This window comes from Anguilla rostrata, chromosome 3, assembly GCF_018555375.3.
Source record: "Anguilla rostrata isolate EN2019 chromosome 3, ASM1855537v3, whole genome shotgun sequence".
Classification (NCBI taxonomy): domain Eukaryota; kingdom Metazoa; phylum Chordata; class Actinopteri; order Anguilliformes; family Anguillidae; genus Anguilla; species Anguilla rostrata.
In genome coordinates, this window is record NC_057935.1 from 5,733,776 (window position 1) to 5,748,808 (window position 15,033).

Consider the following 15,033-nt stretch of genomic DNA (forward strand, 5'->3'; position numbering starts at 1 on the left):
TTTGCATAGCCAAACAGTCTACAGGCAGTGCTATTGGAGTCATTAGACGAACACTGGCTGCCGAATAAATTCATATATCAGACAATCAGCATTGATAAATGGTATACATTTCTAATACAAAGATAATTTGTCTGCACATCCATACCAGGGCTGGATCTGGCACATATACCGATATGTGTGCCACTGCTTAGCCAGGAAAAACATCGCTGTGAATATAGGTACTCTCCTGCATGCTTCATAACAGCTGGATATGCTTTCTGAAAGCTAGGCCTCTTGCTAGCAGTGCCCTCCCTGTTCCTTCAGTAACCGAAGCACTTCCTGTATGCACAGCGACAGCTTTCTTGCGTTCTCAGTTACTGATGCTGTGCTGTTCATTTTAGAACAACTGGGTACATGTTCAGACAGAGTGACTCAGGGACAGAGCATGAACAGACTCTCACATGTTCATGCTCTTCCTGCTGAGATGCCTGTCAGGTGTTCACAGGGGCCGATAATCTAGAGAACAAGGAGAGAGTAATGCCCTTACCCAGACTGGACTTGCAACTATAAAGTATTTAGTTTTGACAGCATAATATTAAACAATGACCCTAAAATCACAAAATGGAGGCCTTAAAGGTCACATGGACAAATACCTTCGGCTGATATGCTTCCTGCTCTGAGGTCACTGCACTGCTTATTGCTTCTGAAGGCTTTTGCACACGGCTCTCTCTTTCACTACCAGTAAAATGTGTTTGTCTGTTTCAGACTGCTCTGTTGTGGTGACAGGGGAGGTCCAGTTATTTTCCACTCACAGCCTTATACATTCAGCTCTACACACACCAGAGCTGCACAGGAAGCCTGACCTGCAGCTCCTCCCTCTCTCAGCGCTGAAACCACACTGACGCTTCAATCAAATTCACCCGCCTCACACCTCAGACCACCTTTCCATTACAACAGACCAGACAAGAGAGGCCTAGAAGCCAGTGCACTTTTATATATAATCTGTCCCCAAGATTTAAATATACACTCAATAAGTCATAAAACATCTTTTAAAAATACTGAAGATGTGAACATCTTTATCATTCCCCTCCTTTTCCTGCCCTGATGGTACATTCCATGGTCATGTGACCAGCTGTGGTGACACGGGACATGACAGTTTTCTTGACTCATTCAGGACATGCAGTATTCTTCATAATGAATGTACGTGCAGAGTAAGGTGTGGAGCAGAATGGACTCACAGGAAACTATCCTTGTATCATGGGCGGGTTGACGATCAGGATGTGAGTGTACAGGTGAGGGGGAAGAGAGAGTGCGTGCCTGTGTGTGTGTGTGTTTGACCAAAGTGAGTAGTATCCCAGAAAGTTAAGTTCCATTTGATACTGGGGAGCAGGGCAGTATTAATTATAGTCTGGTACTGTTTTTGTTTCCTGTTTGTAACCTTTTTCCTTTGAGATCATGCTGGATATGACGCTCTGATACCTGCTTGCTGGTCTGAGGGGAGTTTTTGCTCAATGCTGGAGGCGCAACTCTCTCTGTGGCTCAGTGTGACTCTTTGGCCACTGACTGAAAACAAAACCCCTGTGCTCTGCCTTTGTGGTTTCCTCTGCATGCACCCCTTTCAAACCTGGCACCTCCCCTCTCTGTCTGCCTGACTCTCTCTCTCTCTCTCTGATTTCCTGTGGTACTTCAGAAAGAGCAGAACTATGTGTGCTCTCTTGAGATAATCAGTGATTACATGCAGTGTATTTATGAAGAATAATACATTTTTCTTAGATCAGAGAGCTGCCACAAATCTGTTGCAAGTAGTTTGAGGATTACTAATCATGGCCTTTTGTTGGCCATTTTATTACCTTTCACTGAGCCCAAACCACCCTTTGACATGTTGGTATAATAGGACTTTAAACATTCTCCAAATGTAAACATTTTGATTTCATTCCAGAATAGTTTCCAAAGACACTTCTTAATAAATCCTTTACCCTTATAGGCCTTGTGATGCCTTGCTGTCAAAATAAAGTCAAAAACATGCATTGCCTTTCCTTAGCCCTCTGCATGCACCCTTTTCATACGTTACCAGGCATCTCTCTCTCTCATTTCAGTGGGGTCAGAACGACATGTGCTCTTTTGAGATAATCAGTGATTACACACCATTTCTTTTTGAAGAATAATGCATTTAGATAACTCAGCAAAACAGTCTGTAAGAAATCTTTGACACACAGTTTGAAAGCTTTCTAATCATGGTCTTTATTGAACCACATTGCCTACTTTCACAAATCCATACCACCATGATTGTACAGTAGGGTGTTTTAAAAATCTCACAATTGTAAACATTTTGATTTCATTCAGGACATGAATAGGTATCCCAATACTCTTCTTATTCCTTCTTTTTTCCCCCAATAGACTTTGTGAGGCAGTGCTGGGGTGGCCACTGTATCACATGATGAAAAGACAAAATAAAATAAAAAATTTACTTACTTTCATTCGTCCAGGAACTGAAAACAACAACAACAAAAAAAAAAGAACACTGAATGAAGAAACTGTCATGAAAATCATCCGAGCCAAATGTCCCAACAAACAACCCTTCAAACACAACAACAACCTTTCAGAAAAGGATTCCTACCTGTGAGCAAGGCCTTTCATAAGGCCCGTGATCAGCAATGGGAGCAGCTGGCCATTACAATGAGCACACCTGCCCCTGCCTGTGAGAAGGGCGTGCTGTCCATGGTCCTCAGCTCCCAGGATTGCTGGCTGGGACAGAACACCATCACCCTTCCTGGCACCACAAGCTGCACAGCTTAGATTTTTAACAAAATTGCTGATTGCAGTTATGCAAGAAGTTTAAAGGAGCCCGTTTTGAAACAGTTTCATTGCTGTTCATGCATGTCATGTATTTTGAGAGCCTAATTTATGATTTTATTTTGAAATGTATTTATTTATTTCATTTATTTATTTAAAAACTTATATATTCTAAGTTTAAATGCAACTAGGTGTATTGAACTGGCCCTTCATTGAGACAAGGCCAGGAGAGATAACAGAGGTAGTCCCCTTAATGAGACCATTGTGATGTCATCCAGTGACAGAACCTCAAGCCTCAGACATTGACACCTTGGATATGGGCAATCTACATTATGTAAGTTATTGCTGGTATATTGCTCATTCTATGATGAGAAAATGTTTCAGTTATGAATTATGAGTTGTGCAATTACAAATCATGAAATAACTTATTTAAGGACACCTCACCCTGGTTACAGTGCAGTGCAAAATCACAATGTAAGATCAGGTGTGACATCACAGTATGAACATTCCAGTGAGCTGCCTCCAAACTCATTAGCATAATCAATAGCATAATCATTCTAAACTTTTGGGAGGCTCTCATAGTAAAGACAACAGTTTTTTGTTGTTTTTGATCACTTTTTTGTGTTTTCCGATGAAAGAATTTGAAAATTACCAAAAATGCACGTGAATGCAGAATCCCGGCCCAATCCACTACGGGCAGCACGCTCCTACTCCTGAATGGGACAGCAGACATCAGCACATGGACACCACACACACCACACAGATACACACACACACACACACACACTACACCTCCATGCACAACACTACACGCACACACACCACCCACACACATATACACACACGCACACAAACACACATACACACACACGCACACACACACCCACACACATACACCCACGCACGCAACACCACACAACACACACACACACACACACACACACACACACACACACACACACAGACATATTAAACCCTAGTACGAATTGAGGTGTCGTTTTCAATCTAAAGTTAGTCTGAAAGTAAGCTATTTCAAACTTTATGAAGACTTCCACATTATTGCACTGTAAATAACAACTGGATTATTATTTGACCTTTATTAAGCAGGATGGAAATAATGACAACATTGTTCTCTTTTTGCACTGAGGGTGTTTATCAGCGTATGCTTGCACCACTGTTGTGCACCCAATAATTTGCCTTATTGAACAGCCAATCAAATCTGCCCCTGACATGTGCCCTCCTACTGTTCAGTGAATCGCTGGAAATTATCACCTCAAGTCCTCCTCTTATCTGTACAGTTTGAGTTTTACAGCGCAGAGGACAAACAGGGTCTCAGGCAGAAGAGAGTCTCCAGAAGAGGAGAGTTCAGATACAGTGATGCCACCACTCTGTGCTGTTCTTGTGCTTTTCAGCAGTGTCTGTAAGTGTGTAATTATTATTAACTCATCTGCAATAATAACTTTACGCTAAGACTGTATAGAGGTATTTATACAGAGTTTGCTGTGGTTTTAATTTACGTATTTGACACTGCCATTTGCATTGAAATTTTGCTTTGTGTTGTATTCCAGATGGTCTGCTTGGAAATATAATTCAGCCTGACGTGCTGGTGAAAGCTAGGATCGGAGACACTGTGACTCTCCCATGTTTGTACACTGCACGAGAAGAGCTTGATGTCGGCTGGTTTAAGCAGCCTCTTGGATTGAAGCCTCAGCTTATAGTAATACAAACTTACTATCAATCAGATCCTGAATTTTTAAATGAATTTAAAAACAGCACACGCCTCAGTGCTAAAGCAGCAAAGGGGAGCTTTAACCTGACTGTGTCAGGAGTAGAGACGTCTGATTCAGCCACATACTACTGCAGTATTACAGAACTCAGAGAGATCCGCTTTGGAAATGGAACCACTTTAATGGTGACGGGTAAGTATGAAGCTTAGTTCATGTTTAACACTTGTTTGTTTTAATGTGCAGGTTTCCAACAATTTGCTATTTGGCACACTGACACATTATCTGTGAAATATGTATGACAGTATATTATTAGTGAATTTGCTTCCTATGATATCCTATGATAAACTATCCTGATCAATATTTCATTATAGCCTTTTGCTTTTTGCTCTTTTAAAGGTAAAATATAAGTAAGAAAGCAGATCATTCTTTATGGGAACTTTCATTCAAACTGCTTTGTTCGTTCACATATTGGCTAAGTGTTTAGAAGTAAAGAAATAGAAATCCGCTGCATTTTTTTTACTCAATAGTTGCTACTGTAATTAAAGAATATGATTTTTTTAAAGTCACTGATAAAAAGTCACAAATGGACATTTACTTATTGTATAAACGGAAAAATAAGCCCAATTGATATGGCACGCATACATTTTTCATCAGTATAGTTCTGGAAGTTCAGCAATTACCAAAAATTTATGAAAAATTGTGTTTTTACAGAGTAAACAGTTATGGAAAAATCATTATTGAATCCATGTATCTTGTTATATTTCTAATTATCAAACTGAATTCTTCAGATTCAGAGTCACACAGCAGGACAGTAGTACTGCAGCAGCCCGAGTCTGAGTCAGTGCAGCCAGGAGACTCTGTGACTCTGCAGTGTACAGTACACACTGAGACCTGTGCAGGAGAACACAGTGTGTACTGGTTCAGACAGGGCTCAGGAGAGTCCCCTCCAGGAATCATTTACACCCATGGAACCAGGAGTGATGAGTGCCAGAGGAGCTCTGGGGCTGTGTCTCCCACACAGAGCTGTGTCTACAACTTCCCCAAGAGGAACCTCAGCCTCTCTGATGCTGGGACTTACTACTGTGCTGTGGCCACCTGTGGGGAGATCCTGTTTGGGAACGGGACCAAGCTGGACTTTTGCTTACCCCTGGAGGGTAAGCAAAATAATCGCTCACATATTCAGTGAAAGCACCATCTTATTTTTGCAAGGGGAGGGCTAAATGATGTATTAAATCATATCAACCAGTAGAGCACACAGACTTCCTCTGGTATAATTGGATTATTGCTTCGCATCCGCTAATTAATTTTTATTTTGTATAAATTGTTAATTGCTACCCATTGTTATTCTCATGCAGATCAGTTCTTTGGACAGGAGTCACTATCAATGTCGTGTTATGCTCTTATTAATATTACTCATGCTGGGTGTTATACTAAATCATGCTTTTAAAATGTCAGGGAATGGAAATCTTCCTCTTTATTGCTTGGCGGGAGCTTTGACGTTGAGCGTGATCCTGAATGTTGTCCTCCCTCTGAAAATGAGAAAAAACTGTGAGAACTGCAAAGGTAAGAGACCAAGTTGTGGTATTTTTTCAATTTATCCGCACACAAATCCAACTAGTATGTAACACACAAGACCACAAAATATACATATTATGGAGTCAAGAGTAAAGCAGAATTTTCTGGCCTCCAAACAAATTGAAATATATTTCAGGTGATGAGCTTTCTTATTTGATTGTGTACCAACCACCTGTGATTTACATTTAAATTATACTCAAACAGGGTCTGCATCAAACAGCCAAGTGTCCAGAGAAGACTTGTCGAGCAAACAGGTACAAATATTATTCTGAGTTTCTAAGTTAGTTTAACTAACTACCTAAACTAACAAACTAACACAATCTCAGTGTTGAATATCCTGGTGAAATGATAATCAGAATGAAGTGTGATCCTATGTGGTGTGTAATGCTTTTCCTTTTAGAGTCAAGAGGAAGCAATGAATTACGCTGCTTTGACTTTCACCACCAAGAAACCCAAAGTGAGGCGGAACAAGAGGGAAATGGAGAAAGAAACCGTTTACTCAGACATGAGATTTAGAGACCGCGAGTGAAGCTTTCCATAAAAATTCATCTTCATTTCAAGAAGCCATACCACCACACACTCTGCTCCTGCCAACTGGCTGAAGCTAAGCAAGTGTGGGCATGGTTAATACTTGGACGGGAGACCACCAGGAAATACTGTGTTGCTTATAGAAGTGGTTTTGGTGGGCCAGCAGGGGGGCAGTCTTCCCTCTGGTCAAATTAACCCCAATGCCCCAGTTCAGTGACAGTGACACTGTGCTGTAGAGGATGCTGCCTTTCGGACAAGACGTTAAAGCGAGGTCCTGACTCACTGTGGTCATTAAAGATCCCATGACACGTATTGCAAATAGTAGGGGGTTCCCCGGTGTCCTGGCTAAAATACCAGATCTGGCTCTCGCAAAAAACTTGCCTTCTAATCATCCCCTGATTTAATTGCCTAAAAGAATGTTCTCTCCCTCCAGTGGAGCTGCTCAGTGGCAACAATAGAGGATCGTGGTTGTACTGGGCAGCTCCCAGGTGTGAATGTGTATGAGCAGGGTGTGCTGCAAAAGAGCATCTGTGCTCAACGAACCTGCCCTGGGTAAATAAAGGTTAAATAAAATAAAAAGAATGATCACCGTTTATCAAACATTTCCTCACCAGAACTGGTAAACATTATAATACGTGGCTGAAAATGACAGTTACGCTACTTATCACAGGTACGGGATTTGCCTTGTTTTAAACTAAGGCCCACTTTGAGTTGTGCTTGTTCTTCAGCTCTGCTGTTCTTCAAATAAATTGGGGTGAATTTCAGGGATTTTTTGATCATTGTCATGCCAAAATATCTCTACTCAGCTACGGTTTCTTCACTGACTCTGTGACATTAGCTTCAACGGTGTTGTTATTTAGTTGAATCCATTCTTCCTTCCTCCCACACAATATTTCCTGGGGCCACTTGTTACCACACAACCCCAAAGCGTAATAGATCCACCCCCACGTTTAATGGTTAGCAAGGTGTTCTTTTCTTTAAATTGTTATTTCCTGTGACAGAACAATAATGGACTCTCTCACGTTCATGCACTTCCTGCCTGTCAGGTGTTCACAGGGGCCGATAATCTAGAGAACAAGGAGAGAGTAATGCCCAGACTGGACTTGCTTCTGTAAAGAATTTAATTTTGACAGCTGAACATGATTATAGTGCCCTTTGACCTGAATATGATTATAGTGCCCCTTGACCTGAACATGATTACAGTGCCCTTTGCCTGTGCGAAATTACTGACATATTACCTTTCACCATATTCAATAAAGGACGTCATGCATAAACGTAATTAAGATGGAAAACATTGGAAATGCATGTGGTTTGAGCTCAAATACATTTCAAGGTGATTTTGAATGCACTGTTGATTGAATTTGAAAATTCTGATATTTGATGCATTGAAGCACAACAGCTTCATAAATGTCACCCAGTGATTCACATTAGACTCAATAAACAAGCACTCTTACTCAGTTAAGTTAAACCAACCGGTGTTTCTCTTCAGGATAACGTATATCAGCATTGCACGAGATTGTGACAGATATTATCTTGCATCGGGGTAACTTTGATTACAAATGTGGGGGGCCCTTTTTTGTTTGGCAAACCACCACATTCTATTTCTGTTAGCAAGCTCATGCAAACTGGCATGCTGACATTCCCTGGAAGGCAAGGACACAAAAACAAAGTCAAAATACTTAAATTTACATTTTATCTAAACTGATCTTTTCCCACAAACACAGCATCCCTCTCTTTGCAGTTAGCTGTGACTAAACTGCCTGTTCTCTGCTGGGTGGGCAGTGTGAGCACCAATTAATGCTAATTAACTGACTAGAAGGAGTTATTTAGTTAGCATTAATTAGCATTAATGAGCATTTTAGCATTACAATTAAATAATTACAGGAGGCCCTAAGACAAATGTTATTTTGTTGTTTTGCTCTGTTATGGCGACAAGGGAAGTTCACTCACATTTTCCACTCACAGCCTTATATATTCAGCTCTACACAGATCAGAGCTGGACAGGAAGACTAACCTGCTGCACAGAGCTGTGTTCACACCTCCGTCTCTCAGCTCTGAAACCACGCTGACGCTCAGATAAACTTCACACCTCAGACCACCTTTCCATTCCAACAAACCAGAAGAGACAGCATTAGAAAACAGTGTACTTAACTTTCAAAAGAAAAATACGGATTTTAAATTTGTCCCCATGGTTCCAAATACAGCACATAAATTACAGGGACAAAGGGTCAGTATTGGTCTCTATTATTAAAGAGATCTATTAATTCTACATGCATCTATTCTACATGCATTATCATTCACGTGTTTTATGCTTTTGCATCTTAGTTGCATTATGATGCACAGCAAGGTCATCATAACCTTCTATTACAATGTGTGTAGTTCAGAGTTTTACCAGTAGGGAGCAGCACAGCATAGAAATTACATTATTTATAAATGTGACATTTTGATGATGATAATTTATGACATTACAACCCAAAATTTCTAAGCGTCATACCGTATTGGTCTGATCATGTTGTGCACCTTTGACATTTTTGATGTACTGCTTGCAATGTTGAATATCATTATGCATAAATACTCAGTGAAGTGCACAACATTAAAAGATTTAAATATACACTGAATAAGTCAGAGAAAATAAAAAAATACTGAAATGAGGTGATCACACAGCTTGATCATTTCCCTCCATTCCGTGCCCTGCTGGTACATTCCATGGTCATGTGACCAGCTGACTCATTCAGGACATGCAGCATTCTTCATAAATGTATGTGCTGAGTAAGGTGTGGAGCAGAATGGACTCACATGAAACTATCCTTGTATCATTGGGGGGGGGGGGCAGGGGTTTACTAACAGGATGTGAGTGCATAGGTGAGGGGGAAGGGAGAGCCTGTGTGTATGTGTGTGTGTTTGTGTGTGTGTGTGTGTGTGTGTGTATGTGTGTGTGCTTGTGTGTGTGTGTGGGTGTGTGTGTGTGTGTGTGTCACCAAAGAGAGTAGTATCTCTGCAAGTTAGGTTCCAATGGGTACTGGGGGGCAGGGGGCAGGGCATTGTCAGTATTAATTATAGTCTGGTAATGTTTTTGTTTCCAGTTTATAACCTATTTCCCTTTGAGACCGTGCTAGAGATCACGCTCTGACACCTGCTTGCTGGTCTGAGGGGGGTTTTTGCACAATGGTGGAGGTGCAGATCTCTCTGTGGTTTGGTCTGACTCTCTGGCCATTGACCTAAAACAAAACAAAACCCCTGTTCTCTGCCTTTGTGGTTTCCACTAAATGCACCCATTTAATACGTTACTTGGCACCCCCCTCCGCTCTCCCTCCCACCTCCCCCTAAAGTCAAAAATATACATTGCCTTTCATTAGCCCACAAACTGAAAAACAACTGAAAATACTTAATAAAATATTGAATGAGTAAACTGGAACCAACATTCCTGCAGAGCCAAAAAGTCAAAAGTCCACTACAATCAAACCCTGAAACGCAACCTTTCACAAAAAAAGAATCCTTCCACCTGTGAGCAAGGCCCTTTCATAAGGCCCAGTGATTAGGCAATGGGGAGCAGCTGGCCTAATTACAATGAGCCACACCTGCCCCCCTGCCTGTGAGAAGGGCCGGTGCTGTCCATGGACCTGCAGCTCTCCCAGGTTTCTGGAATACCTGGGTGCTGGAGGGACAGCACACCATCACCCTTCCTGGCACCACAACCTAAACTAAGCTTACCAGTGCTAAGATGTTTAAATAAATGTGCTGATTGCAATTGTGTGGGGGGGGGGATTCAGCACCATGGACAGCGCTGGCAGGACCAGGAGAAACTTCAGTACCCTGCTCTCCACTCAAACCTGGACAGCTACGGGACAAAATGAGTGAAAAAACGAATGGCGCAGTTACAGGAGCCATATCACCTTCAAAACACAATCCAATCAATAAGACCTCGGGCCTCATTTATCAAAATGAGCCAACTGACTGGCTTCCTGTAAAAGAGACAGTTCATGGTTTCAGTTCTCACTACCCTCTCAGTTTTTCTTCCCCCTTACAGACAGTGACCCTGGTATGGCTTCCACCCCTCACCACAACTCTCTGCGTATGGTTCTGCCACAGCTTCTCCCCTTTTTCCTTTTGTTATTAAAGAGAAATATGGCTGTGTTTTCCACCAAACTACCTCGTGTTTGTGTCATGTCTTCGTAGTCCTACACTACACTGCACACATAAACACACACACAGACACACACACACACACACACACACACACATAAATACACATGCACACACATGCACACAACCACACATACACAAACACACACACAACCTCACAGACATATCCACACACAACACACCCACACACACACGGACCTACATGCATGCACACATACGCGCGCACACACACACACACACATGCACCCACACACACATATATACCCATGCTCACACATACACATACACACAGACACACACACAAATACCCACGCACAATTGCAAATATGCACACACACACATACACACACATATTAAATGTGCCGTTTCCAGTGTGAAGTTATTCTCATAGTAAACTATTTCAAAAGACTTTATGAAGACTTCCATGATTGCACTCTAAATAACAACTGGATTATTATTATTTGACCTTTATTAAGCAGGATGGTCAGTTCAGAACAAATTGTCATGTACAATGATGACCTGACAATGTCATCACACATGAAAGCAAAATGGAAATAATGACAACGGTCTTCTTTTGTGGCACTGAGAGTGTTTATTAGCGGATGCTTGTGCAGCTCTTGTGCACCCAACAATTTGCCTCATTAAACAGCCAATCAAATCTGTCCCTGACATGTGCCCTCCTACTGTTCAGTGAATCACTGGAAATTATTACCTCATGTCCTCCTTTTATTTGTACAGTTTGAGGTTTGCAACGCAGAGGACAAACAGGGTCTCAGGCAGAGCAGAGTCTCCAGAAGAGGAGAGTTTCAGATACGGTGATGCCACCACTCTGTGCAATTCTTGTGCTTTTCGGCAAAGTCTGTAAGTGAATAAATATTACTATTTACTTATCAGCCAAAATAACTTTACACAAGGGCTTTATAGAGGAGTTAATAATGTGATTAGTTTTTTTGCCCTTATTGTTCCCATTGCCCGTTGAAGATGCTTTCTGTTGCATTTCAGATGGCCTGTTTGGGAAGAATGTTGTGCAGCCTGACACTCTGGTGACAGCTCAGCTTGGAGAAACTGTGACTCTCCCATGTTTCTATGCTCATGATGATGAAGTGTACTGGTACACCTTCTTTAGGCAGCCTCTTGGACAGAGGCTTCGGCTATTAGCAATGATATGGAACTATAAATCAAATGCAACGTATTTCAATGAGTCTAGAAACAGTAAACGCTTCAGTGCTAAAGCAGCGAAGGGGAGCTTTAACCTGACTGTGTCAGGAGTAGAGCCGTCGGATTCAGCCACATACTACTGCGCTCTTATGGTCCAAAATGAGATCAGCTTAGGAGATGGAACCACTTTAATAGTGACAGGTAAATATGAACATTCGGTCCATGTTTCATACTTTTTTTTCCTTGTACAGGATTTGTTTAAAGGTGAATAAAAATTTTTAAAAATCCCAAGAAAGCAGATCTTTCTTTTGTATGGTCACTCAAACTCGGCTTTGTGTATTCATGTTTTAGTTAAGCATTAACAAACACAGTATAGGTATATTAACATGTGTTATTACTTAAGATGTTATATGTTCAGCCAAACAGGCTAAAATTGCAGTATTATTTTTATTATTATTAAAGTTAGTTATACATCACAAATTTTCTTGTTATATGAATGGGCATATTTGAACATGAATACAGCTAATTGATATTACTACGATAATTGTTAGCTTGGAAATGACCAAAAAAAACCCTGAATATGTTTTTGAAGTATAGAAAAATAATAATTGAGTCCAGGCACATATCCTGTTATATTTTTAATTATCAAACTGAATTCTTTAGGTTCAGAGTCACACGGCAGGACAGTAGTGCTGCAGCAGCCCGAGTCTGAGTCAGTGCAGCCAGGAGACTCTGCAACTCTGCAGTGTACAGTACACACTGAGACCTGTGCAGGAGAACACAGTGTGTACTGGTTCAGACAGGGCTCAGGAGAGTCCCCTCCAGGAATCATTTCCACCCATGGAACCAGGAGTGATGAGTACCAGAGGAGTTCTGGGGCTGTGTCTCCCACACAGAGCTGTATCTACAACTTCCCCAAAAGGAACCTCAGCCCCTCTGATGCTGGGACTTACTACTGTGCTGTGGCCACCTGTGGGGAGATCCTGTTTGGGAACGTGACCAAGCTGGACTTTGAGAGTAAGCGAAAAAATCAATTCCCTAGTAAAAGCATTGTCTCAGTTTTTAAAAGGTTTATGAATTTTTTAACTTGGTGTTTTTTGTGAGGCAAGGGCTAAAAGTTGTATTAAGTCATTCCAATCAGTAGAGCATAAAAACATAATCTGACATTGGATTATTTTTTAGCATTTGCTCATTTATTTTTATATTGAAAGTTGTTCATTGTTTTCCATCTCTCATTTATATTCTCATGCAGATCAGTTCTTTGGACAGGAGTCACTGTCAATGTCTTGTTATGCTCTTATTAATATTCCTCATGCAGGGTGTTTACTAACTCTTCCTTTTAAAATGTCAGGGAATGAACATCTTCCTCTTTACTGCTTGGCGGGAGCTTTGGCGTTGAGTGTGATCCTAAATATTGCCCTCGCTCTGAACAGGAGAAAAAACTGTGAGAACTGCAAAGGTAAGAGACAAAGTTATGATTATTTTTTACATCATATTTTCAATAAATCTTTTGTTAAATCAAATCAGACTAGTATAAAACATGCAAGATCGTAAAAAAAAAAAATTAAATATTGTAAAGGGTGCACAGTCAAGAAAAGAATGTGAACTGTGAAAATATGTAGTGTTTTTTGTAAAGTAGCTGGCTTTCAAAAATTGACAACAGTTTTGTCATCTACATGTAAAGCCATTACATGAATAACATGCAGAAATATTCACATGCAGTCCATATACAGTTTTTTAAAACAACCTCAGATTAATAATGTAACCTAAATTTATTCTGTTGGTGCAGGTGACCATTTCCCACTGCTTTTTGATACATGAACATTATGTACGCAGATCACGTGTAGGAGCAAGCAAAATGTCTCTTTAATTTATAACAATTCAACTACCGATAATTATTCCAATGTTATATATTGGTTGTTTTTTTTTTTTTTTTTTTACCAGTTGCCACTATCCAAATTATAGACAACGTTGCTATGATGTGATAACCCCAAGATTATGGAAAAAAATTTAGAAAAAGGCAATACAATTGAGTGCAGAATAAGCAGAATTAACTGGAATCCAAACAAATTAAAATGCTTTTCAAGCAATATGTATTCTCCATTGAAGCCTATCCCGATTCCCTGATGATTATATATATATATATCAATGCACTGCTCAGATATACTTACGGTCCTACTGTGGTGAACATAATTGACTATATGAAACACTACTACGACCAGAACTGCTACTACTGCTATGAATATTATTGTTAATAGTAACAATAATAGTAAGAAAAAGAAGAACAAGAACAAGAACAAAAAGAATCAGTACAGTATAAAAAGAAGAACAGCTTTCTTATTTGATTGTACATCATTAAAATTCAGAGCATAAACTGACTAATTAATTTCTTACACTCACCAGTGGCTTATGTACATTTTCCTTTTACTGATACAGGAGCTGCATCAAACAACCAAGTGAGCGGAGCAGACATGGCGAGCAAACAGGTAAAAATATTAACTAACTAACTAAATAAATAAATAAATAAATTAATTAATTAAGTATATTTCTGTAGTGAACATCTTGGTTAAATGATAATCAGAATAAGGTGTAATTTATTTATTTATTTATTTATTTATTATTATTATTTATCTTTATTGTTAAAGCAAATTAAAAGCACTTTTATGTCTTTTATGTCTATGTGTGATATGTTGTTTTTATCTGCTGCTGTAACACCCACATTTTCCCACCTGGGGATTAATAAAGTCTATCTTATCTTAATCATATGTGATGTGTAATGCTTTTCCTTTTAGGGTCAAGAGGAAGCAATGAATTACGCTGCTTTGACTTTCACCACCAAGAAACCCAAAGTGAGGAGGAACAAGAGGGAAGTGGAGAGAGAAACGGTTTACTCCGATACAAGATTTAGAGACCGCGAGTGAAGCTCTCCATAAAGATTCATCTTCAGCACAAGAACGATCAAAATGTTCCCTCACCGAAATTGGTGAACATTATACAATTTGGCTGTAAATGATATAACACTTATAGGATTTGCCTAGAGCTGTGCTTGTTCTTAACTGGCCATTTTTCAAATACACAAAATAAAAATTTGTACACTGTCTGACAGTGTCTGATAAATGGTCCTCGAAGT

General features: G+C 40.2%; 2 protein-coding genes across 2 annotated transcripts in view; both read left to right on the forward strand.

Annotated features, from left to right (window-relative positions):
* The window catches only part of LOC135249701 (uncharacterized), a 139,787-nt gene that overhangs the window by 116,431 nt on the left and 8,323 nt on the right, over positions 1-15,033 (forward strand). The window contains exons 8-9 of the mRNA XM_064325219.1: positions 13,255-13,362; positions 14,340-14,389. Of these exons, the coding sequence (XP_064181289.1) occupies positions 13,255-13,362; positions 14,340-14,389 (158 nt within the window). The remainder of the gene's footprint in view (positions 1-13,254; positions 13,363-14,339; positions 14,390-15,033) is intronic.
* Positions 4,082-7,366, forward strand: LOC135249946 (uncharacterized). The gene is made up of 6 exons (XM_064325667.1): positions 4,082-4,192; positions 4,341-4,691; positions 5,288-5,653; positions 5,955-6,062; positions 6,279-6,328; positions 6,475-7,366. Exons 1-6 carry the CDS (start codon positions 4,150-4,152, stop codon positions 6,601-6,603), a joined length of 1,047 nt encoding a protein of 348 aa, XP_064181737.1. The 5' UTR covers positions 4,082-4,149; the 3' UTR covers positions 6,604-7,366.